This window comes from Melozone crissalis, unplaced genomic scaffold, assembly GCF_028551555.1.
Source record: "Melozone crissalis strain CALT ecotype California unplaced genomic scaffold, PUWL_Pcris_2 ptg000013l_1, whole genome shotgun sequence".
Classification (NCBI taxonomy): domain Eukaryota; kingdom Metazoa; phylum Chordata; class Aves; order Passeriformes; family Passerellidae; genus Melozone; species Melozone crissalis.
The window spans coordinates 40899889-40927057 of NW_026535791.1; the positions used below are offsets into that span (position 1 = coordinate 40899889).

The 27169-nt window shown below is 40.8% G+C and overlaps 1 protein-coding gene across 1 annotated transcript in view; it reads left to right on the forward strand.

The window, feature by feature from the left end:
- Window positions 1-27169, forward strand: part of DHRSX (dehydrogenase/reductase X-linked) — a 158576-nt gene that overhangs the window by 91414 nt on the left and 39993 nt on the right. Inside the window, exons 4-5 of the mRNA XM_054271398.1 lie at window positions 9719-9820; window positions 21922-22129. Coding sequence (XP_054127373.1) covers window positions 9719-9820; window positions 21922-22129 — 310 coding nt within the window. The remainder of the gene's footprint in view (window positions 1-9718; window positions 9821-21921; window positions 22130-27169) is intronic.

Below are 27169 nucleotides of genomic sequence, written 5' to 3' on the forward strand. Positions count from 1 at the left end.
AGGGTGTGAGGGGAGAGCAGACACCCCACTGGCTGCAACCAGGTGAGCTGTGATCAACCTGGCCCTAAATCTGAAGGGCCTTTTGCAGTTCCCTCCCCCCGGCTACCTGCTCCTGTTGCTTTCTGCCACATTTGCTTCCTCGGCTGCCACAGGGGAGCAGTGACTTGATTATTCATGCAAAGAGTATCTCCAAATAAAGAGGGAAAAAAAGGAAAAGAAAATGGATTGAAGCTGGATCTGAGAGCCCCTCAAGCTTGCCTCATGAGCACTAGGACTGACATGAGAAAGAAAAGCAGAAAACCTCTGGGAAAAAGGAAGGTAGTCTTTGTCAAAGTATGTTTTATGGATAGTTCTCATGTCTAGATGTTGTATTTTTGACAACTCCAAGTTGTTCTTGCCTGGAGCTTGGAAATATTATTCCCTTCTTTTTATTTTCTTGGACCCTGAAAGGTTTCTATCCTTGAAGTACTACAAAGCAGAGACATTATCAGCCTCTCTGTGGTACCTCAGAAGGTGTGAAGCAGAATATTTGCTGAGGTGTTTTTGCGGTAATACCAAAGCTTATTACAAACATGCTTCTTCACACCAGAGCTTTTTATTTTCGTGGTTTTGGAAACGTAAGCAAATATTCTCAGAAAATGTATGTTCTTTTCAGGAAATGTAGCCAATGGGAGATCTGTTTTGCCATCACATAATGATTCTCTGGTATTAACGTCTGGCCAGGAATCAAAATTTGATGTTATCTATGAAATATCTAGACAGACTAACAAATGTCCTACTAGAAGTGATTTATGTCAGATCTCCAAGTATTTACTTGTTATTGGCTTATGGAAAGAAACTCCTGCATGACAGAATAGGACATGCTGGTTGCATTCTGAATTTTGACTGAAACATTTGATACTTAAATCTAGAATGGCAGGTAAAATTTACAGGACTGAAGGTGACAAGACAGTTCACATCTCTTGACAATTACATCCATGACAGAAGCCAGACCTGAACCAACAATGATCGAGTGGCCCAGCTCAGTTCTACTGTGTGAACTGGGATATCATCAGCACTAATGATGCAGTCCAAAAGCAGTCTTATTGGATTTGGAGGTTGTTATTGTAGCAACTAAAACAAAAAGTCAGTTCTACAAATGTTATGGCTCTATGAGTGTCTGCAATTAAAGCCCTGTTTTAGCAAACCCCTCACTTTCTGAACAGCCTGTTTTTTCATAGAAGTTCATGTTGATTCTCCCTCACATTGGGAATATGAGGGCTTCTTTCACACTAAAAGTTAAATAAATTAGGGAGGTTGAGGAAAGCAAGATTTAGGGTATACAGTTTGAAGCTGGATTGAATTTGGTAGGATTTGGCTAGCTTGGAGAAAACATTTTGAATAAATAAATAAATTTAAATTTCTTGTGAAAAGTAAGCTGTTCATGTAGAAAAAAAAATTCTGCAAGTTGAAACAGAAGCAGCTCAAGATGAGTGCTGGTGCTTGTTTTAGTCAGGATACTCATCTAATAAAATATTCTGAAGGAAAAGACTACCAGCAAAATGTCTCTGCCCCTTTTTTCGCCATCTCTCTTTCATATACTTGTGTGCATCCTTGTACAAGTGATTTGATATTTTTACTTTAAATCTTTGCAACCTAAGGTTGGGAAAGTGCAAACCCAGAGCTGAGAAACTGGAAACAAATGACAACTCCGTATACTTGGCAAAACTACACCAGTTTAAGTCAGTTGAGGACTCAGCATAATCTCTAGGAAGAATCACGCTCCTTGCTTTTGCTGAAGCACATTTTCTTTTTGTCATCTTGTATAAGCCTTGCTGACTTTTATCTTCATTAGCAGCCTGACTCTGTATTGCATCCAGAAAGCTCTTCACTTGAGTTTCAGTCCCGACAGTGTCAATGGAGGACAATGTGCCATGTGCATCACATATGTGCCATATATTTTTAGGTTTTAAATGAGGTAGAAGTCTCAGTGTAAGAGTGTCTCTCTTACTTTACCAAGAAGTAAATGCCACCTGAGAAGAAAAAAACCCCCATATCTACAATTCACAAATTATAGCAAAGAAATTTAATAGAAAAATCTGTTCACCAGGGAGCAAGAGGAAAATATGTCTAAAAGTATAGAGAATCAAAGGGCAATAATAGTAAAGAAGGTATTCTAAACCATCTTCTCTTCTGTCCATATATGGTGAATCTTCAGAACATCATTATGAGCTCTTCTGTCCCAGTGAAGCAGAGAGATTTTACTCTGGCAATGTGCTTTCTGAGGCTGTTCAGGGGTCTCTCCTGTGATGAGCTGACATTTTAGCAGTAATGGGAGCTGCTGGTAGTGATGGAACTGGAACATTGCTCTTTCCCTTAAATTTTGTCCATTTTGATTAACCAGTCCGCAAGAGCTACTGGAGTGTTTCTTGACTGTAACAAGTTAAAGGGTCACTGTACTAGACCACACACTCTCTCGTGGAAGCTGGAAGTAGCTAAGGCTGACTGTTCAGTCTCTGAAAGCAAATTCCTTTCTTTATTTTACTCTTCCACCTCTGAGAAAGAAAACAGCTCCCAGATGAAGATGTTTTCTCCCATTTATCTTAGTAGAATGGGGTAAAGCTCTGTGGTTAAGAAATGGCAACACAAAGTGCCTTTATTTTATAGTAGCTCTTTGAGCAGAAAAAGTTCAAACTTTCAGGAAGAAGAAAAGGAAATAATTTCTAATTTTTGCCTAATGTTATTTCTCTTTATGCTGTAAGACTGACACAGAGCTCGTTTCCCTGAAGTGGCTGGAGGATGACACAGGGAGGCTGTTTACAAAGGCTGACATTAGGCACAGGAAGTTCATCTCTTTATACTGCCTTTAAAGTTAGAAGTGCTAGAAGGGATGACTCAGAGAAGAAGCAGCTGAATTTGGGTGTTCTTGCTTGCCTGCTGAAAGGCTGTAGACAAACTAGGCTGCCTTAAATTGGGAGTGTATCTTCTAATATAAAAAGTACCCAAATGGTATATCTTTAAATATGCTCACTATTTTGATCTGTGCCACTGCACTCACACACTTTGACAGATGGATATCTTCCATTTGTCTTCTTCTTCAGTGGTATATCACAAGTGTAGCTTGAGCAATAAAGCTGGTCTAGAGTTACCCATGCTTTATTATTTCTGTTAATAGTCTGTGAAAGATCAGTGGTCTGATAAAGGGCCACAAAATTATTCAGGCTAATAAAATACAGAGAATAATAATGGGGAGAACTTATAAAATGCAGGCATTGGTCCAAGGTCACATGTTTATAGTAATTTGAAGGACTAGGAGCCAAAGTTCTGCAAATTTTCACCATAACCACAACTGGAATTAAGCATCGACCAGTCATGGGTAGGATTGCACATACTAGGATTTTCTGTGTGCTAATCAATTTAATGCTTCACCCTTGTGAATCTTGGCTGCTAATATAGAATGGAGGTGATTATATAGTGCTTGTGGTGTAGATGCCATGGAGGTCATCAAGTGCATGAAGGCAGGAACATGGCATAATCAGGAGACACTGTGCTTGCTGCATTTACGTTGGCTGCCTCTCGTTGTGCTCAGTATGCAGTTGGTTGGTGCATGCCTTGCTTACCTGAAGGATTTTGTTTGGTTTTGTTTACTGAGAAGTCCTTTTACAGTAAGCATTTTATGGTCCTGAACAGCATGCAGTGCTCTGTCATCATGCATGTCTGGACAGAACTTGCATCACAGCCCTTGTGTGAGTCCCAGACAATGTAGGAAAATTCTATTAATGGGAGTTATGTTCTGTAGAAGGGGACTGTGTGTGCTGCTGCACATGCCCAGCTGGCAGAATGATAAACCACAAGTTTGTGTTAGCAGTGTAGAACCATTTTTGCACTTTCCACTCGCAGTAAAGACAGAGTGATGAAAAAAGGCAAGTAGACTCCAGTCAGTACTGCTTTATGTCTTCTTCTCCTCACAGCTCATGCTCTTTCTTTCCTGAGTTTTTCTCCTCTTCATTTTCACCTGCCACCTTGCTGACAGAGCTTCCCTAGCTCTGCAGTGCAGCAGGTAGCAGGTGGAAGGTTTTTGACTCATCAAGGGTCTTTCTGATAAACATCCCCATGTCACTGTCCAGACTCTCAGAATCATGTTGTTTCAGTTGTTTCAGCTTCTCAGTGGTTTATGAGCAGGACAGCATTTCGTTTTGCTGCTGTCCAGATGCCAAAGTATAATTCCTCTGTGGAGAAACAGAAACCAGAATGTGATGTACCTGTGAGATGCTTTTTGTGAAGATGAATACCTAACTACTGAACACCATTTTTTAATTATCTTGTCTAGGAAGCATTCCTTGTTCCTTGTTGAAGAAGTAACTCTTCCTTCTGCTATCTTCAGACACGGGATAGATGGGTGGCAAGTAGCAGGCAAAGCAAATCTTTCAAAGGACTCAGCTCCCTGAAGTTCTGGGCAGACTCGCAACTTTCCTTAGAATGTATCCCCTGCATGTTTTTCTAACACAAAGACATTGAAAGCATGATAGAAAGCTGCTGTGGCATAAGTACTAAAACCAAGTAGACTTTGACTTATTATTTCTGCTGAAGCAGAGCTGTAGCTGTCCATAAAAATTTCAACATGGTGAGTTAGAGCTGAATGCATAAAAAGTGGTAGTTGGTAGGTGGCTTTGTCTCATCTTAATCTGATCTAAACCATGCCTAAGTGGTGTAGTCTTTGAGGGAATCATAACATTGCATTTTCCTCTGTTCAGCTGATCAGTAAACATCTCAGAAGTTACAGTCATTCACTGAAATATCTGTCCATTCTTTTTTATTTCTGAATTTTCCTTCCATACCAGACTGAAATTCCCATTTCATGCTTTTTCTGCTCTGTGATACAGACACAGAGGAAATGTGCAGTCACAGTCAGCTGTGCTGGTGTGGAAAGCAAAGGAGGGAACTCTGGATGTGAAGAAAGGTGTGGTAATAGTGTGAAGAAGCAGGAGGACAGAAATGGGGACGTTGGCCCTGAAGGGGAAGCTCCAGGGAGTGTGAGCACTCAGGGGCTGTGTCAGGCTTTCCTAACACTGGGTATCCTCCTGGATTTCATGGAGCTCAGGGTGTCAAAAGCTCTCCAGGAGATGCCACTCATTCAGGCTCTCTCCTTTTAGTAACCATGACCAAGCAAGCAAGGGGAGTAAAATGCAGGAGCAAGCATTGCACATGTGCTTTGCAGTGCCACACGTGGCAGCCAGCGTGGCTTTGTGGGGTCTCTATGTGCCTCGTGAGGTGCAGCCAGAAAACATTGTGCTGATTCCCTGTGGCTGAAAAGTTGCTGCACCAGGCAGATACATTTGAAAGAAGGCAATTAAGGAAAGCAGCAATTGTAGCACCATCATATATATATCTATTCATATGTGGTTAATAGCATAAGTAATTCTGGCTGTCTTTTGGGAAATTTTGCTCCTTCTGTATTTCATTTGCTAATAACTCTCTGACAACTGAGTCATCAAATTACAATAAAAGAATAGGAAAATATTTTTAAGAGTGAAAATTTTAGCCAGTGTCTGACAATTATGGATGTACTTACTTTCATTGGAAAAATTATTTAGATAAGAACATGGGACGCATCCAGCGTGTGTGAAGAAAGAAATACGGGCATGTCTGTCACTACAGAAGTACCTGAAAGCAAGTAATTCAGGAAAAGGAGAGATAAAATGGGGTAGAGTTAGAAATCTGAGTATTTCAGTAGCATTAGCTGCAGATATTCTGTATGTAGCTTATTATGTTTGTATCTTCTACTCTCTATTTTTGTACTTAATAGCATACAGAAAATGAAAATAACTAGGTCGTTTTGAAAACTTATAAGACTATTAAACTCTAAAGCAGAAAGGCCACTGTTGTGGTAAAAGACAAGAATTTTGGCATGTTTCAGTTTTCTCGCTGTTAATGCACATCTTTTTGCTCATACCTGGCCTATATGGATAAATATTGGCATTCTTTCTTCCCTGAAGTAATTCTAGTTAAATTCCTAGTTCACAATCCAGTTTGGTCCTTTGCTCACATTATTAAAACCCTGGTCTTTATTAACTAAGGCATCAAAAAAAAATTGTGTTTAGTATATTTGCGCACACTTCAAAATAGTCTAAAAACTTACCATCATTCTTAGCTTCTCAATTTGTAATTCTCCAGAAAACTGATAGAAAAAAATCACTATGGGATGGAGAAGAAACTTGAATTTCTGCTCAAAGCCCTGCCTGTGAGTCAGCACGCGGCTGGGAGCACATTTTGGCACAGTTTCTCGAGGGGAACGGCGCCTCGGTCCGCGCGGTGCCGCGCCAGCAGATCCGCCTCCCTGGCAAAGAATCAGCACCAACAAGGACTCTGGCCCTGTGAGCGGAGAGAAAAGTTTGGGGGCTGGTTTATTTGTTTGTCTGTTTGTTTGTTTCCTTTCCGAAGCATGTTCTGATCTTTTGATGGCACGTGCTTTACAAATGCCGAATATGATGACATGCTTCCCAAGGAAGCAAGTAAATAAGTTTAGTAATGATAGCCTTGGCCCAGTGTGCCATTAGTCTGGGCACTGTACAGTCATAATGAAGGACAGCATTTGTTGTGCAGAACCGGAAAATTAAGGGAGGGGAGATCAGACAGCTGCAGCAAAAAGTTAATTATCAGGAAGGATCAGACTGCATTGGTCAGGCTAAAAAGCACTCTCTTGGCACACATTGTCTAACCACCATTCTTGCTGGCAGTGCAAGGCCAGATAAGGAAAGTGATTAAAATTTATCTTAGTGGATGTCCTCAGAGGTCTGCTTTTCTTGCATATGTAGTGGCAATAGAGTCAATAATGTTGTCAGAGTCCATACTGGTGATGGAGAAGTGGTTGGAGCCTGCACTGTGCCACAAAATACCATGGCTGATGAAGACCTAATGCCTCCTGTATCAGCATAAATATCTTTGTATTGAAAGGGACTCCTCCATTGGCAGTGTGACTGCTTCCCAAGAAGAAGGTCATGCTTTTCCTAATCTCTTTCCTTGATGAGCTGCCTAATGAAGTAGAACAACAGCACAGTCAGCATAAATCTTCATCTAGGTCTTCACTCCACTCATTGTTGCACTAACTATTGATAATTTATTATGACCAGGTTTTGGATATCTAAGCAATTACAGTGCCATTCATGCGGTTTTATACAGCAGTTAGGCCACAGGTGGAATGGCCTGAGCAACACTGACAGAAGTTAAAAACTTCTACATTTCCTTACCATCTCCAGGTGCAAGGCTTATGTGAAATTAAAGAAAATTGCTGAGCACCAAAAAGTCTACAGAGAGATCAAGAAATTGTCTACTTCTATTCATGGGACAGTGTTGTTGAAATGGTATTACTTTAGAGCCACTGTGAAAAAAAATGTATTTACACTATCTTATAAGTGGAATCTAAGAATTCTTGCTTGTTTGTTTGTTTAGTGAAAATGGCCACTGAATAATTTATACACATTAATACAACAATTTCAGAGGACAAATACTGTCTAGGTTCCAAATAGATAAGAATTGTTGGAGCTTCGTATTAAGGGAACTAAAGAAACTGTTCTCCTGGAAAGAATTAAATAACAGTTGTGAATATCTTTTTTTATTTATTCGTTGTTGTGCCTGCAGGCTTTCCTAATCTCTTACTGTAGTGACATGCTGTAAAGAGGCATTATAGCTCAGAGCCTTGGTAGGGAGAGGATGAACATCCCTGATGGACCAGGGAAGAGAGTAAGAAGAAAGGTCCCATATTACAGCCTGCAGTGGAGCCTATTTATCCAATAGTTTAATCCTCCTATCAGAAAGGCATTTTTGAAGAACTGTATCTCTTTAATTTCCCCTTCTTTCAAAGGCTGGTTCTTTCATAAGAGGAGGTGGGGAACCCATGTGCAAGGAAGGGGGTGGCTGCTCCTTCCTGTGGAGCACAGGGCAGCAGCCCTGGGGCCAGGAGGAGGAAGGGCAGCAGGGAGGGGGGAAAACATGGTGAGCCTCTGAAACCCCAGTCCTCTGATGTGGTGGCCAAAACCATCCTGGAGACAGCATCTGTGCAGAGGTTGCCGCAGCTTGGGAAATCTGGGAGCTCTCTGAAACGAAACGGGACAGTAAGGGCTCACCCTGCAAGGACACAGCAAACTAGGGGAGATGGTTTGTACAGCCTTTGCCTTTCTCTCGGATGGACCTAGCCATGGAAGGTTGCTCGGTATTGTTTGATTTTCTCAATTTGAAACACATTTTGGTCTTCCTCAGAAAAGTCACTTTATGGAGGAGGTTCAAGCAAATCCACCTCAGAGCCCCAGTGTCTTGGCAGGGTGGAGTTCACAACAGTTGGCTGACTTGGGCTCCCACAGTGACAAGTAGGAAACCAGAAGAGAGACCAATATCTGTGGCAGAGCATCATATTCACTTCCTTAAAGCATAGCTAATGCTGAAAAAAGCCAAAAGCCTGGCATGCAAAACATACTTTTTTTAAAGGCTAAAACAGTCGGAAAAGGTCATAATTTTCTTTCTTTTTCCCTCTGCAGAGCTTCTAAAGAATTTGGATTGTTTGTGTGGGGACAGCTACTGCTGTTGGCAGGGGGCAGTGCTTCTTTTCACTTCATAACTCTGGCCATGGCTTCATGCAAGGCAAGGCAATCAATGAGGCAGTGCTGTGAGAGCCTGGGTTTGAAAGCTGAACAACTGCAGTAGGAGAATTTTAAGACCTGATGGGTTTAAAGCTGCTGAGGGATTTTAGTAATTTTTTTTTTTTTGACTAATAAATTTTCTAGCATTTTAGTGCAGGTCAATGGCTGAGTAATGCTTTGGACAAAAAGACAGACACCTGTTTGATGCGTGTTTTCTTAGCAATACAGACATACTGGTACCAAATATATTTTGAGACTGACACCCTGCCCCTTGAGCAATCTTGTTGGTTGTTGGATTTCCAGCCCCCTGCCACCCTGCCCTTCGACTGACATCAGCAGCATAGGCAGGATGCCCCCCACAATATTCGTGTGAGCTCTGTTCCTCTCAAATCACACTGCCATTGCCAAAGCCAAGGGCCAGCACAACTCTTACCCACATTTACAAAGTATTTTCATGGCTGGTTGTTGTTCCCAGGATACCAAATGTCCCTGGATGCCTATAGGAGCCACAGCATTATTTATGATGCTCTGTTTGCTTGTAGTGATCAGTGGAGTTGCTGTGTTCAGGGTGTACTGCTGTTCATCTCTCCTACTGGCAATAAAGCATTTATAAACTATTCCAACCACAGGTACTTAGCAGATAATCTTGGGGAAAAAACAAAGGACAGCATATTTGCATCAGAAGCACAGGGAAACCTTGCAGTGTCTGATGTGCCTTCTCCTCTCCCCATTTGATTTCCAGCTGCCATATCCTGATCATCTCAGTGCTGCAGCACTGTAGCTCCTCTTCTTAAATGGTAGCAGTAGTAAGTAAGAACAGTAGGACTGGTGCATATTTACTTCATTTGATGCCCTCCTTCACCTCCTGACAGCCACTTTTCCCATACTTGCTCTGTGAAGAATCAGTAGTTTAAAAATAGAAATGTAGGGAAGAAGGAGAAAGAAAGAATCTGAGACCAGCTCCACCCAGGATTTTGAAAAGTCTGTTTTCTTTTTAAAACTTTTATTCTACTAGCGACATTATCACAGGAGTCCTTGTTGATGTCTATGTGTTTTATATCATTGTAAGTGACTTAACTCTGTTTTTATCTCCTCTTCTCTCCCAGTGGAGTTTTTATACTGTGATTTGGCTTCCATGAAGTCTATACGGCGATTTGTGCAGCAGTTTAGAGCAAAGAATTGTCCACTCCATGTCCTGGTGAATAATGGTGAGTTCTGGTTTTTTCTTCACACACCTGTAGGGGAAGATGTGACAAACTGAGGTCTTATCTGTCACTTCAGATTTCAAATAGATTATCTGAACCATACAGCAGGTTACTATAAGGCTGCATTAACTGGTATGTCTTTCTAGAGTTAAATTGCATTTTTTGGAGAGATTGTTAGGTAAGGAGTCTGAACACTGAGCCACACCTGCTCATGTTGTTATTGCAAGTCTGGTTCCTTTGCTGTGATTTTTTAGCTCTCCAGCACTAAAAAGAATGCAATTATACAGGAATTTGAGCATCTCTAAGAAAAATAAGAAAGGAAAGTGATGCTGTACTTTACGCCAGTAGAAAATCTGTCTTTTCACCTTTATTTACTTTCTCTCCCCTTAGGTTTTTCCCTGTATAAACACTTGTTTACTGTGGGTGACTGGTGATCTGGGCTGGGGGTTTAATCCACCTGAAATGTAATCTGACAAATTATCCAGAAACTTAAGAGAAGTCACTGCATAGATCCAGATGCTACTGGAAAGCTGTTCATAAAACTGCATCCTCAGTGGTCAGAGCACAAATTAAAAGGACAATATTTATCTTGCATTCATGCAATTATCAAATGAATCTAATTATTTTTAGGGATTTCAGTTTTGTTATTCACATACTTGCTATCTAATTTTGTATTATAGCCACAGTATTTTTGGAAGCCAGCCTGTACAGCAATTTTCTTCCAGAAACCATGGCTGCTCTGCATGCACTGTCCTAAAGGGGAATTTTCACCTGTCTATTTAAATAGGGGAAAAACCCACCAGCAACAATTTAGGTTTCCTTTAGAAGTTTGCTGCTGTGATATGCTGCTGTTCTTGTTTTCCCAACTATTTACATATTTTTTTATTAAGACATCCCAGAGAACACTTTCTGTTTCCCTGTGCACACTTCCATCCTAGTGAGAGCAAATGTGCTGTAAATAAATGTGTTTGTTATATTCATTGGTACCTTAAAGAGCTCTCAGTAACACAAGTAAATACTGTAATAAAAATTCAAGTGTTTTTTATTTGCTGATTGATATGAAACATTTGTGAAATGTTCAGTTAAACATTCATTTCTCTTTGATTAGTCCAAAAAGCCTACCATTATTATTTTAATCATGCAATAATTAGAGGTGGATATATAAGCCTAGTTCTAGTTAATTAGTGAGTATTTAAACCTAGTTACAAAGTCTTTCCAGATTTACTTTTAAACATGCAGAATAAAAACTGTTACACAGATGGGAACAACACTATTTGAAAAAACAGCATTTTATGGGAAAAGGGGTTTTTAATTCTATGTACCCATCAGGCATCCCCTACCCTGCACTAGTTTGCACCATGAGCAAAGCCAGCATTGTTAGCTGGGGCTTGGAGGCCAGTTGGGGGAGAAATTATGAGGCTGAAGTAACTGGGCAGTCCTCTGGAATACAGGATTTTTTTCTGCCCTAGCTGCTGCTGAATTGGGTTGGATGAAAATAAAATGTGTCTTCTTATCCAAGAAACGAAGTTGTATTAAAATTAATCTCTTATTGTTCTTAATATGTTACAAGACCAAAGAGTGTAAGCCCAAAATTTCTTTTAAGAAAGGAGTTTGAAACTAAAATTTATTCTGCTTCAGTCTATGTATTTGTAATTTGCAAGAAAACCATTTGATTTCACTTATGCCTTTTTGCCAAATACAGTTGGCAGGAGAAATCTGTTGTTTGATAAAATCGTTTTAGAATCTACAATGAAATGAATGGTTCAAGTCATTTTTTTGCCTTAACAGAATCACATCCAAAGCACAGGTAAAGTATTCCAGAGAATTAGGTTACTCTCTGGCCATTGCCTGGCAATGACTCCACTTCTGAATGCTCTTTCCCACATATTTTTTCTTTCTTTTTTTTAAGGTCCTTTTTATTTGCTTTTGTAAATAATCTGTAGCATTTAGTTTTGTTACTAGTGAAAGTACAGTTTCACCAGTAACTTTTGTTTCATAGTGAAAACCCAAATGTTTCCTTGCTACATAAGAGGAAAATGGACAAACCCAATAGAGGAGAAGTGGCCTGATGCAAAAACCACCAGCACTGAGCACAATCAAGACAACTGCTGACCTTTGGCCTATCTGGTTGGCTTTTCTCTTTCCCTTTCCCTTCCTCTTTCCCCCTTTTTTATCTTTTTACTTTTTTTTGTTTCAATGCACTAAGGAGGATGATTCAGTCCACCATGGGCTGCAGAGCTGGAAGCACTACTCTCGCAGAAGCCTCATCTCAGTTGCCTGTTCCACTGCCTTTCCCATAGGTTTCGAAAATCAGATTTTTCATGCATCTCATGGCTTCTGAATCAAACTATCAGCAAGCTAGTAAATTTTTTTATTTCTGTCTTCATAGGACCAAGCATTTTACTATCAGGGCTGCAGTCTTCTGTTACATTTAGTGTAAAAGTGCAAGAACTGTTATACTGAGATTGTTGCATTACATACTAGTATTATTTAATTGCTTAAATCAAAATATTTTAAATTGATTGATATAATAACATGCATATGTTGGTGAACTTTCCATCTATTATCTCCATGGATATGTATCCTGTATCTATGTGAAGGTGTATGATATTCACTGAGGACTTGTGCAAACCTGTCAAAAGGCCAAACATTTGAAGGTGACTTGATAAATGTTCCAACACTTTACAAGAATGCAAGCTATGAAATTAACATTAAAACATTATTGAAGATAAGGGATTTCATGTGAATTACTGTGAATTCATGTGAATTTCATGTGTAAATTACACATTTACATGTGAATTACTAAATAAATAATCAAGACTACATGTCTGACCTGAGACTGTTATGAAATTCAGCAGTTTGTAAGGTCATTGGTGACTTTTTTTAAAAAAATATCTCTTCACCACTTGCTCTCTATCCCTTACCTAACTCAAGGATTCAGCTGGAAATTAAATTAATACTAAAATCCTGAGTTTCAAAGTATTCTCCTAGACCTTAACATCCAGGTCCCACAATAATCATGTCAAGTTTAGGTATCCAACTAAATGGAGATTAGTGCACTAGTCACCTCCTCTTTTTGTTTTAGCTTATTTTAGCATGTACATTTAACTTTCTAATTTCTAATTTAAAAGGAAAAATTTGGTTGAATACACGCATTATTTCAGCTGACAAATAAGGGTTTGTTTTTCCATTACTATGCTTTCTGCATCAGTAATGTGCAGAATCAGCTCTTGGTTTTTAAAATAAACAAAACATATTAAAAATGCAAATAGAGTATTATATAATTTTTTAAATACAATGTGCTTGTGCTAGAAAGAGAAAGATGCTATGACATAGAAAACAAATTCATTTTCTGTAGAAAACAAGAAGTAAGCTAAATGGTTGAACTGTAAGCCACAGGAAGAGGGATGCAGCACAAGCAGTGAAGAAAGCTTTATTTGACAGAAGGTCAGAAGAATGTGTCTTCTACTCTGCTAATTAGCATTTGGGTGCTAATTTTTAGTTTTGTTTTGGAAAGAACTCTGTCTCTGTACAGCTGAAAAGCATTTAGCAAATTACAGCATGTACACTAGTGTTAATTATTTAATATATTCCTAAAAATGGCATTGCTGTTAAAATGCATTAGAAAGTCTGCTGTCTTCTTGTGGTTGAAAAAGGGACAGATACTAAAACACTTTGTAAAATTCCATGACCAGCAGTCACTGTTTCATGCCAGAGATGGTTTTCCCTAGCCTTGAAGGAAGTGATTTTTCTCTGTGTGCTAGAACTGTTTCTTAGCACATTATAGTTAATGTGTTTGCTTGTATGTTGTTTACAGTACCTAATGATCTTAAAACCAACAGAGCCAACACAAAAACCACAAGATATTTAGGGACACCAGGATACTTCCGGATGACAAACATGCATTGTCTAGCTCATTAACAATGAAATGCCAACTTAGAGATTTCAGGCTATTTATTAGTACCCTATTGCAGGCAGATTACAGTTAATGTATTTCAGGTTGAAGCCTATCTAGGCCAATTTAAAATCAATATTCCTGAACTGCTAGCTAATTCAGATGATCATATTTGGTATTTTGTGGATCATCTGAGAAATTATCAGTATCTTGATAGAATGAATAAGTCTGTATAAGCTTACCTCTTCAGTTCCTAGAGAACATTAAAGCTGTATCAGTAGCTGAGTATGTGAAATACATATGGTGTTACCTACACACAATTCAGCCATGGAGTCCTTTGAATAGTCCCATAGATGCTGTCATGGTTGATCACAAATTATTCTTGCATTTGAGTATTTGCAGGATCAGATCTTCAGAAGAAAAGTGAAATTCAATGGCTGGCAACAAGGACATTTATCAAATGCAAACAATTTTATACATACAGGTCATATTTATAAGATGAATTTGCTAAATGTTAAATTGTTTGAAATTATCACAGTGAGATCTATGAAAAGATCCTGTCCCACTGGATTAGGTAAGAGCCAGCTCCCTTGCCTGTAGCAGCTGCAGGCTACACTGGCTCTTCTGATGAAAAGGAAAGAAACCTCAGAGATGTGGAAATTCACTGGAGGGAAAGTTAGTGAGGAGGGTTGCTGTTACTCCAGTGAAACTTGGATTTCATTGAAATTAATACTTCTCCTGCAGCCTCACAGGAAAGCTGTGGTGAACTCCGGATATGATATCTCAATAAAGTTCTTCCAGTGTCTTACTTACAACATCATGTTTCATCTTTATCCTTCCTCAAAGACAAATTAGAGCAATACCCAAGCAAAGCTGTGATGGAAAAGGTTCAGAGGGATAGGGACAAAGAGGATAGGGACAGAAGGGGATGAGCAGAAGAGTAAATAGCCTTTACTTGTATGTAATGGATGATAAGTACTAGACAGCATGGGAGAGCTGGGTCTTTGGGAATGGTTTTACCTGGAAAAATCTAATTTGCGGTGGTGGAGAGATTGACCTACAATGGATCTTCCATGTATGGTGAGAAAAACTGGGAAGATTCATAAGGATCTTAGTATACAGTATGAACACGTTCTAAAATGAGAAGAAGCTCCCAGAGCCATATTTTTTATGAAGTTCAGTGCATGACAAACGCCATCTCCTCTGATTTTTTGGCTGTGGGGAGGCTGCCTGGCTGCTCACACACTGCTCTTCCCAGGTACTAGATGCCTGGGGTATTGTAACTTGTCTGGGCACGTGTGTCAGAGCACCATGACACCTCTGGCAGTATCCAGCCTGGCTCATCCACAGCAAGTGAGGGTTGTGCAATGCCCACGTTTATCTGCCATATGGACTTTTAGCAGTAATCATCAGCTAGAGATTTTATTGTACTTGGATAGCACTTCTGTCTGCCAGAATTATATGTACCTTATAAGAAGATGTCAAATTTAATATAAAAGGTTTATTATTTATTGGAAGAACTAATAAGTTAGAGGGGTAACCTTAGACTCTTCTGTCTTTCAAAGAGTAAGGATCTCATTCATGAAAATCCTGACTTTTGTTTGATATTATCTTTCTCTTTCTGATAATTTCCAAAGCTTTTTTTTCTGTCTGTGATATCAAACACTTTCTGAAGGGGGAAATATCTGAGGCTCCACATGCTGCAGGTTTTTGACCCATTTGCTTTTATGTCTTGAAAGTGAACATTTTATCAGTGGAAGACAGACATAAAATTCAGCTATTGATGGATTAGGAAACCCAACCAGTTCTACTTAAGTGTGTGGAACATTTGCCATTGGCTTTTCTGAAAGGCAGGAGTGAGCCATGTTTTATTTTTACTTAATCCTTTCAGAGATTTTAGGTAGAAATATTTTTTATCCAAAATGCAAACTGAAATATTTTACTTCTGAGAGAATATCCTATTGAATTAGAAAGCTGTGGCTGGCTTTCCTATTTTCTGATTGTGAGTGGGCTAACTCACAATTGTGCCAGCTCAAACGACCAAACAGTTACTGAGCATGTTTTTAGGAAACACAGGGTTATTTGAACCAGACCTAATTAGGAATGCTCTGATTTATTTCAGTCCAAAATCAAAATCTTGGTTATGGAATGTATTTACTTTTTTTAACTGACACATTTCCCAAGGAACTGGCTTGTGCTGTGTTCACGTGTTGCAGTGTGACCTTGATTCAGAATGTGAATCTGTTCTTATGGAGGTATTACAGCTGGTTTGGTCATGTTCTGAATCTACCAAGATTTTGTTGTTGTTCTCACAGTCCCTGAATGTGGATTGTCTGCAGTTTTTTCTTTTCTTTAACCTAGTGGGAAACTAAGAATTTATTTTTTCTGGAAAGACACATTGCTTTGTCTTTGGCACAGCCAAAACAGTGCACGTCTCCCTTGTGAACATTAAGTGGATCTGGGAGCACCAACAGCAGACATTACTCAGTTTTCAATTCCTCACTACTTTGCCAAACTTTTAGTGTTTGGGCTAAGAGTTTTCATGCCAATTATTTGCCTTAGGCTGGCTTTGTTTTTTTCTTTATTTTATTTTGTAATGCCAGATAAAGCAGTTTATCTGTTTCCAAGAATGATAAGACAAACATCTTAGGAGCTTTTTTTAAATGTCAGAAATGATGGCAAAGATTTCATAAAGGCTGTGGTGTTATCACACAGTGTGGAATTGAATGCAGACAAGATCTTGCCGTTGTGTCAGTGCTGGCTTCATCTTTTGTTACATATGGAATATTCCCCTGATGGATCAAGGCAGAAGCCTGCTAAGCACTGCACTTTGTGAGCCACCTTTTATAAGTTCCTCTCCAAATATTTTGCCAATTCCAAGCATGTCCCAAGTCAATCCTGAGCAGGTCTTTCTGCCCAAATCACAGCCCTGAGCCGTGGTGGGAGATGCTGCATGCAGGCAAATGCACCAGCACTGAGACTGGGCACCAGCATCCCATCTGCTCCTCCTGCCTGCCTCTGAGCTTGGTGGAGATGGGCACTGGGTCACATTTCAGGCCCCTCCAGTCTCTCACTATCCAGACTGGTGGCCTCAGTCTTCCATGGGCTCTGAGACAAGTTTCTGTCCCATGAAAAATAGACTGTGAAAAGTTCATGGGTGGGAGGAACAGGACAGTTGGCCAGGAAGCATCAGGATGGACAGAAACCTTGATTGCAAAACATTTGAATTTTTTGATTGAAAGACTTCTCTTGTCATTATATTGCAGAAGTTCTATTATCAGTACATTGCAAGGGTTCTATACTGCTAGAGTTTAATACCTCTTTGATGATTCTTGTAGGCAGCTCCTCTAAGCACTGCCTCATCTTCACAGCAGCCAACTAACTCCAGTTCCACTCAACAACCCAATCCATCCTTTTATAACACTCTTCATCTTATTGGCTACAGCTGTGGCCTGTTACAGTCAGACCGGCTCCTAATCCTTAATTATTAACCCAGCTGCAAGTCTTTAGGGGTAAGATTGCTTTCCATACTACCTTTATTTACTTATGTTCTATCCCCCTACAAGTAGCCATGTCACAGCTTCTAGAGCAGTGCTGTAAATTCACTGCTCTTCAGCCCAGACAAGGCAGGAAGAAGCAGCACCTGTAAGAAGCAGTCATGTGGGCACAGCTGTGCCTCCATTGAGCCCTTCTGGGGCAATTCTTACACTAAGGCATTGCATGCTCTTGTTGCTCACTAGCCAGGAGAGATGCACAGGGCAGGCATAGTCTGGGGTTGCACAGCCCAATGGAACAAGGTGGAACAAGCAATCTGCTACAGGCAGCCTGGCCAGGGCATGCTGCTGTATGGTTCTCCTCTTCAGGTGAGAGGTGGGCCATGCATTCTACATGTAGGAACGCCCAGAGGTGTTTTGTTGCATGGGTGTGCGGAACAGAGCAGTTTTGACATTCTGTGAAGTGGGGGTGGGTTTCCCTGTGTGGCTGCACTCGTGGGGTTGGAAATGCTGCTGAAGGCATCAGCTAAGACAGGGCAAAGCCTGTATGGAGGAAGGGCTTTGTGCTTTTACTGGAAGTAACTGTCTCCTAAGTATTCCCCTTGGGAACATGTTTGGTACAGTGTGTATCTCTTCCTTGTAAATAGCAAGAATTGGGTGAATGTGATTATAGAGGTTCCCCTCCTGCTGTGAAGGTGTTATGTGTGTTTGTGGCTGACCTATTGCTTTATCTGCCCAGCCTTTGGCTGTCTGGAGATAAAAGAACTTGTCTGAGGGGGATCTGCCTCCAAACCCTCTTCTGTGGGCCTGGCTGGGAAAGCAGACATTTTGTTCTGTATGTGAAAAAGAGATTTTAAATTTTTCTTTTGTAGTGAGTTTGAGAGAACTGACTTTAAAAACCTCCAAGCAGCTCACTGTAAATAAATCCAGATGAGTGAAATACTTGTATTTTTACAGCTCTTAAAACACATTTTATAATGGAGATGGAGGATGACTTTGCAGTGGGAGGTATGGGAGTTAGAGCAATATTTGTCATCATCTGCAGTACAAGCAGGCATAGTGCAAATTTTCCTGTATAATTCAATAAAAATGGGGTTTGTCTGGCCTATAATATTTATAACTATCATAAATTTTTTTGTTATGCTGCATGCAGTGTCAGATCCATTTTGTTCTTTAAATTACATAAGATGGATCAGAAACCAAGTTTCATTACAAACTTTTACAGAAAATCATCATACATTCCTAGTTACAAAGACAGCTCTCTTGAAGTATATTCATTCTTTGAGTGAGAAATATGTTTATTGATTGCCTAGTCATAGAATTAAAAAAGAATATATTTTTTGTTATTCATTAAAGCAAATGAAAAATGTGTATAATTTGAACATATTACAATTAATGCAGAGTTGCAGCACACTGGAATGTATAGCTATATCTATAAGAACAGTTGTTCAGCATAGTTTTGCAGAAAAATATTTTCCTTATTCTAATTTATTACTACCTCTGCAAAATCACACATCCATGTTTTATTTAGTCAGTTTTTTATTCCCATACTATCAGTCTTTTTACTGGAATATTTCAGCAACAGCTAATCAATTACAAAGTAGAAGCTTATGTTCAGTTTACTTATTAATTCATTTTCTTATGCCATGATGTTATCAGTGTCTTCTGGACACAATGCAGCTAAATCAAGGGGAAAAACATATAAGAAGGTTATATCAGATCTGAGGTGTTTGGCATTTATGGTTTGTGTGCTGCCTCTTCAAATTTCACATACACTCTGAAAAAAATTATAAGGCTGACTGTTGATAATTAAAATCAGAAAGATACTGAGTTGTGTGGATTCCATATTGGAAGAAAAAGCACAGTCATTATTAATTTACAATGAAAAGACAAGGCATTTGTTAATGTTTCAAGTAGTATTGGATTAATCTAAAGAATTAAAAGTAGAACCAGCTTTCATTTTTGAGTTAGCATTTGGGACCCTTAAGTAAAGCTGATGATGTTTCTGGATAAGAGAAATCAATAGCAAGCCGCTTTTAGTATCTACTGAATGTTAGGTAGTTAATAATTTAAGAAAGAGAGCTTGCTGCTACACTTACAAGGTTTTCCCTTTTGTTAAGGAAGGAGACAGGTTCAGTTGCCTGTTGGGTATTTCTTTGTATGCTCACTTTTTGTAAATTAAAAATGTTTTTTCCTCAAATAAGAGAAACTGCCCTCAGACTACAGGGCAAGATTTTTTGACAGCCTTGATATGAACTACCTGAAAGATGGGAGCCTTTAAAAAACAGAACAAGTCATTCAAAGGTGTTTTGGCTTAACATTATTTGAGCAGCTGTTGAAGACAGAAAGGGAATTGTAATAGAATCAGATTGAGGCAGGGGTGATTGTGTCCGCTCAAGGACTTGACCAGAATTTCTACTCAGGGGATACTCTTGAAGAATGAGCAAAAGAATATTGGAGAGCGTGTATCTTTATGGTTGTGCATTGCGTAAATGAAAATTTTTTCTGTCTCCTGACCTGAGCTCAGATCTATTTTTTTTTGCTTCCAGGATGCACAGCACAGATGGTGGAGACTAATTGGGGTGGAGGGCAAAGCCTCTCTGTGTTGTTGAAATCCTGTGCCTCTCTGGAGGTCGGGGGTGAGGTTGCAGAGGCACAGGCATCCTCGGGGCTAATGTGAGCGACGGCAGCTCCCTGGGCCTGCCTGCTGCTCACGGTGCAGCAGCTGTCCAACACACTTCTGCCTAACACACAGGACAAATTTCTCCATCCCTCCATCTGACCCAACCAACACAAGTGTGTCTGTGCATGGAGGGGTCCTGTACTGAGCCCTGCAGCAATCCCAGCAGATGCAGAAGCAGCATTTGCCGTGCAGATCAGCCGTGCTTGCTGGGGCTCTTTTATATTGGCTGCCTTTCTCGGGCTTGTATTTTACCAGTGTTGCTGCCAACAGAACTCTGGCAGATTGCTGCCTTTCGCCTTTTCCAAGTGTCAGAGCTTTGGAGGGCAGGATGGCCTCAGAGATATGCAAACAATTTCCTTTTACTAGGCCTGGTGTCAGAGATGCAGCAATGTTTCCATGTGCCCTCCTACAGCTCATGCTGATCTCTGTCTGTGCTGAAACTTGCGCTGTAGCAGGCTGTGACTTAGTCTGGGAGCCTGGGGTTTGTTTTATCCCCAAGCCATTCCCATCCTTTCCTTCTTCCCAGAAAACAAGAAAAAGTCACAGCTGGGCTTGTCTCTCATTTGCATCTGTCCATAACCTTCATGGCAGTTCTCAGTCCCAGCCACTTACAGATGTGATTATACACAGTTTACAGTAGTAAATCACATAGGGACATGCTAATCAAAGCTTTTGTGGAGCCTCATAATATAATTTGTGTTGTGTTTCTTTCACTGTGCCACTGGTCAGCATCGCTCATGTCCAGTCTTAAGTCCTCCATTTGCAAGTATGCTGTGGTCCATCCAAACATTTTGTTTTCTCTGTGTCCTTCTTGAGTTTCTTCCCCTCCCACTGCTTCTCCAGTTGTTATATTAAATGGCAGGAAGCCACAGGTGAATCCCTATGGCTGTTTGCCATACTAAAAAAGATTCCAAAAGTATCTCTCTTTCAGCCTAAGAGACAGCAACAAAGCAGGAATGTCAGGTGGCAGGAACCCCCAAAACAAGTGATGTAGATGCACAGCACGTGCAATTTAAAATGGTCATTTAGTGTGCAATCATCAGATCAGGCTAACATCAGGAAATGGGATGTTGAAGTCTTTTTAGTGGGCACATGAAGTAGCATGAGGATTAAGCTGACGCTCTGTCATGTGTTGTGTGCAGGAGTGGCCTTTCTGCTGTATCATGTTTATGGGTGTTAGACAGAAGCATCCTATAACAGGATTCTCCTCCATGAGTTGTGTCCATCTACATTTAAATGATGAAGTCCATGTCTACTTGTACAGTAATTTAATTTTAACAAAATAAGAAAAATTTATAACATTCCAGTTAATGTTATAACTGAGCAGGGTAACTATCCCTCACACAGCCTCACACAGGATATAATTTATGCATGAGCTCAGAATTCTCTGCAAGATGCTGAAATCAACATCACATGATGGGGATGTGGATACTTATTTTAGACACTGAGTTTGAAAATTGTGGTTTGTGGAAATTTATGCAAAAATATTGCCAAAATAAGAATTGAAAACCTAATTTCAGTATGCAGCTGCTTGTAAGCATGGTAATTAAGATATATTGGGTAAATTTACTACATCTGTTCTCAGCCACACCAGTGAGAGAGAAGTTGCAGATTTCAGATGTAGACTCACCAGAACTTTCAACTCCAGCCAGGACCAGGAGAAAGCTGTCTGGGAGAGCAGGTCTGCTGCCTAGCCTGGTCTTGTCTCCACTGCTCAGAGCTTTGATGGAGGGAATGTTGTTGGGATTGCCCAGCTTCCACCTCTTGAAAACACTTTTCACAAATGGACTCACAGTCCTGCAGGGAGGGAGAGAGAGAGTCAATCAGCACATTTTCTGGATAAAGAAACCAAAGTGAGGGTTCAGACATTTTTCTTGTCAGGAATCAATCAGTGTCGACTTTACATGCTATCACCAGTCACTCACTGCTCAGAATGCTGTGTTTGCCCTCTGCAGCAGGAGACCCGTGCTCTTTCTAGATTGCTGCTCCTCTGAAATAAATCAACAGGTTTTACCTCTACTTTTTCCTCCAGCTGGGGTGATGCTGGTCCCTGAAAGGAAGACGGAGGATGGGTTTGAGGAGCACTTCGGCTTGAACTACTTGGGACACTTCCTGTTGACTAACCTCCTCTTGGATACGCTGAAGCAATCAGGAACGCACAGTCACAGCGCTAGGATCATCACTGTCTCATCAGCCACCCATTATGTAGGCAAATTGCACCTAAACGACTTACAAAGCAGGTACCGATCCCTTTTTGGTATTCGCTGATCTGTAGTAATCCTGTGCAGATTAAAATACAAGAGAATTGTTATTGACTATGAAGAATTGTTACTGACTATGAGATGGGGTTTTGTTACCTTTTTTTTTTTGAAACAAAATTTATGGTGCTTCTCAAGCACTTGCTTAATATATTTAACATTTGATCAAAGCTTGCAGCCTTGAGCCAAAGGTACCAACAATTTATAAATTCTGAATGGCCTCTTTTATTCTGGACTTGGCAAACCTCACTTTGCTTTCCGATGCTTATTCTGCGGTGATGCTCATGGTGCGTGCGGCACCTGGACTCGCCGCTACCTAACCAGGGAGGGATGCTCCGTAGCCGGGATGTTTTGAAATGGCTTGGATGGGTGCTAATAGAGCTCGTCCCCGAGAGGATGCCTGCACGGAGCGCTCAGATGAGCTCAGACAGCCGCCTGTGGCTGCATCGAGCAGGGATGCTGCCGGGGCTCCGGGGGCAGCTCGCCCTTGCTGCCCAGCTGCCTCGCACAGCTGCAGTGCCGGCCCTCTGCTGCTCCTGCCCTGCCCGCAGCTCCCTCTGCCTCCAGCCCTCTCCTTGTCCTGCTCCGCTCTGACATCCCAGTCCCGCCCCATCACAGCCCTTCTCCATCATCCCCCAGCCACCCCCGGCCCTAGGCTGCGTCACCCTGCCTGTCCTGTCCCAGCCCTGCGGTCCCTGCCCTGTCACACCAGCCTGGCCATCCACTGCTGCACCCTGGCTCGTGACGGTGTGCTTCCCCGAGAGCTCATGGAGACCCAAACCCTAACCCAAACCCACCCTGGGTTTTTAATACAGTAAAATTGGCTTAAATGCATGCATGACTTCTGACCTCCTGCTTTCATTTAGGAAAACTGGATGAATGTCTGTGGGGTATTTCTAGCATTAGGAAGACATCAAATGGTGTGGTAAATGTCTCTGATGTCATACAGGAACGACATGGGGTGGTTTAGTAAGCAGAGAAACAGGCAGATAACTGAGATAAATTTGAAAATGTCCCCATGCAGTCATGCGTGGCAATGACGTGCTTACTAACAGGCTCAAGCAGAGCCTGCCTTCTCCTGGGCTCCAGAGAGCTTCTGCCTGCCTGCATGGAGCCAGTCTGTGGCATTTCCATGGCCACAGACTGTCCCCATCCTTTGACAGGGACTTCAGCAGGTGATCAGAGGTACCTGGCCCAAGGTTTCATTTCTGAACAAAGACTGAAATTACAGGGCTGGGCTTTTTCCGCTGCAGACCTTTTACATATGAATGCTGCATTAGGCATGTCAAACTTTTGGTTACATATTATGGCATCAGTTTTATTACAAGCCATTGTTTAAACCTCTGCAGGGTAGTCACAATTTAATCTCTTGCTTGTAAAACAACCTCAGGAAATTACCCTTACTCTTCACTTGATGTGTGTAGTCATTGTTTCTGATGGCCATGTGCTGGATGGCACCATGCAAGGGGGCTAAGGGGATTAGTATTTCTTTGGACTAAAGTGTGGAATGCAGAATTAAATATGACTGTTCTGTGTCTCTAGATAACAGTAGTTTCCTTGATTATAGCAAGGCCTTGTACTGTGTCTCTTTAATTTAGGATCATCCCTATCTTTAATTTGTCGTTATTAACTCATAGTTTAAAGGAACCAGAAATGTTTCAGTTTGGAAAGTTATGATTGAGCAAGAACATGACTAGTCTGACATAAAGAATAATAATATACCAGCGAGATTTACCTGCAGCTTTTGTGTCCTTTACCTTTCAACATTATTGATGTAAGGAGGGCCATAAAAGATGACAGACTATTGACTGGTTTTGCCTGCTCGTTCCCACACAGATGCTCTGAATCATTCAGAGGTAGCAGTGGTGCCTGTACATATGCACTCTGGTGAAACCCAGAGTGGGCTGTAAATTCAGTCCAAACCTTTCCTTGGTTCAGGTGTAAAAAGATGCTCCTGGGTTGGGTTTTTTTTTAGCCTAATTGCCAATCAGCCCCCACACAGGCAAATAGTTTGACATCATCATAATTAGTGCTGCAAAAACCAGTGAGATCACTTGTGTGTTTGAGTGTGTCCCTGCAGCATGAGCAGGGGGTTAGCAGGAGCACTGCTGGGGGGTATCAGAGCCAGGCATTTCCTGCTCCATGGGGCCCTGGAGATGCCTGGTGATTCAGAGCAACATTCATCAGATTTAATGCATGTGGTAAAGACACCCATGGTGAACAGTTTCCTGGTGATGCCATATCTCATTTTTGGTGCTTGTGTGAATGGGAAACCATTCTAAAAATTCTCTACTCTTTTTTTTTTCCTTCTTTATTTTGAGTTGCACCCGTTGGCCATAATTCATTTTGCAACTTGGGTGTAAGTTCCCAGATTGGCTGGTAGTCCTAACCTAGCAGGAAAGCAGCAAAAACCATCTGGAGTCATTATTGGTGAAAAGGGGATGTACTCTGTGCTGGGGAAATGACTGCTTGAGCAGGCTGAATTGTTTACCACCCTCTTGTCCCATTATTCCTAGGTGCTAGTAGGGCTAGTGTCCTGACTGGAGGTGAGTGACAGTAATGGAGCAGGGATTCATCCATCAAGCATGGCAGAGAAGGAAGAGCAGAAGAATTGTCTTGCCTTAGAGGAGATACTAAACTAAGATTCAGGTCTCTGCTTTACCACAGACTTTTCTGTGGAATCCTTCTCCCACCCATTTCTCCTCATTGCTTGTACTTGCTGCTGAGAGACCTGATCTGAAACCAGCCATCATCCATATCAGAGACCACAGGGCAACTGCAGAACAAATAATTGTTGGAAGGCGTGTCCCATGAACAGTGTCAAATGAAGCTGGTGTTACTGTCCCCCATGCTTCCTTTTTAGTTTGTTTCCTGACATTTTCCCAACCTGATTTATACCATGTTGCTCTGGTTAGCTCTTTTCAATAGGATGGATAATTTAATTTTGTCTTTTTGCATTTTGCATTATTTTCCTTCCTTCGTGGTCTTTTTCTTCATGCTTGCCTGCTTCTTCATCTGTGTCTTTTGAGCATTTTTTGATTAAATTGCCTTTTCCCTCCCTATTTATTTTTTTTCTTTGAGACTGTCTTATTTCTACCCACCAATTTATCTCCTCCTCTCCATTTATCTTCCTCTCATATTTTCCCCTACCCCTCTCCTATCTCTTCCCCATGAATGCCATTTCTCCCTCTTCCTGCCCCTCCTCTTCACACACACAGAGAGAGCAGTGGAGGAGATGTGGCATGGGCACATCAAGGCAGGATAGAGCTTGTTCCAAGCAGGCAGGGCACAGCTTGTTTCATGTGTGTTATTGGAAATGCAAACGCACACGCACAAGAGCACTGACTGTTCTCCCAGCTCTTTTGCTGAAGGATATATATGAGGAACATCAAACGCCTTTGTGGTCTTTTAGATCCAGACCATTTTCAACAGCAATCACATGAGCCGGCAAGGGGATCCCTGAGGCAAATCATTCCCCTTCATCCCTACTTTGAACACGACTGTTTCCAGGGAGGTGAAAGTTTAAGAGAAACACAACCTATCTGCAAGCATTTCCACAGGGGTGATTTCAGCAATTCCATGCAGAGGAATTGTGCGCTGTGTGCTCCAGCAGCATGGCCAGCATGGCCTTCTTTCCTCTTTTGCCTGCCTGTAATAATACTTTGTAAATTGAGAGGAGAAAAGAAGCATGGTCATGAGAGAATACGGCTGTCTGGTTTTAGCAAAAGCTTGAAGAATAGTGTACCATCCACTTGGATTGAGGTAGGCTTGAGTTCATGGTGTCCTTTCAAGGCTGGAATGTAGGACACTCCTTTGAGCGCTCTACCTACCAAAAGAAGAAGGTATTTTGGGGAAAATAAAGAAAAAAAGACCATTCTCTTTCTCAGGCTGTGGATCACACTTGAATATGCTCCTTTCCCAGGGGTTAGCATCTTTGTGTGTTCTGTCTAGTTTTTTCTCCATGACTAACTATTCCTTTCATCATCATCTCTTTTTGCATACCAAATAGGCCCTGTAATGCTGTGAATCACAGATCTGTGAACTCCCCAGCCACAGCAACACAGCTCCTTTTCTGGTCCACATCTCTTGTATATTCAAGAACAGTTAGTCACACTTTCCTGCTCCCTTTCCTCTGCTCTCCAACTGCAGAAGGAGCTGATTTTTTTTTTGAAACTCTCAAAGCTGAATATAATATATTAGATATAATTTCTGTATTTTTCCCTGTAGCCCTAGTGCATGAATCATGTCAGAGACAATAGAAGTTAAGTGAAAAGAATTGCAAAATTCCCAGCTGCCACATGTGTGTCCTAGCTGGTGTAAAATAGGATAAACAGCTCTGCCTAGACCTAGGAAGATTGTGGAGAGACCAGGCAGCTCCAGTTCATCTCTTCTGTTAGGCAGAGAACAAAGAACTCTAACAAGAAGGGTTAGGTACTGATGGGAAAATCTGCCTAGCAAATTGTCTGGAGATCTCCTGTTCTTGGATGAGGGATGTCCTTCATCCTATCTTCTTCCATGTATATGATCTTTTTTGGTTAAAAATTTAGTATTAAGTTTGGGTAGAAAGTTAAGGATTTTTTTCTATCAGCATTACTGAAATTTTGGAGAATATTTTCCATGAACAGCAACTAAAAGTTAAGATTTTGAATTACTTTTGGACAATATTTATCCATTTTTGAAACCAAAACATTTGATTTCAGTGTTCTGAAATAATTTTTAAAAATTATTCCTAATTATCCCTATGAGTATTTTGATATTCAGATTTTGAAGTATGACAATAACACTGAAACTCCCAATCTTTGATTTCTAAACTATCCTTTTCAGGTATCTCCATCAGTTTCAAATTACTTTTTCTTTTTTTCTCTCCCTTTTTTTTTTTTTTTTTTTAAGCTAGATATTTGTGTAAAATAGATTGGTTTTTTACTAGGAATGGTTTGGTTTGGTGAGTCAACATTTTTTTCCAATTGAAGGCTTCTATTTTTTAAACACCCAATTAGTTCCTTCAGTGGCTTTTCATCGTTG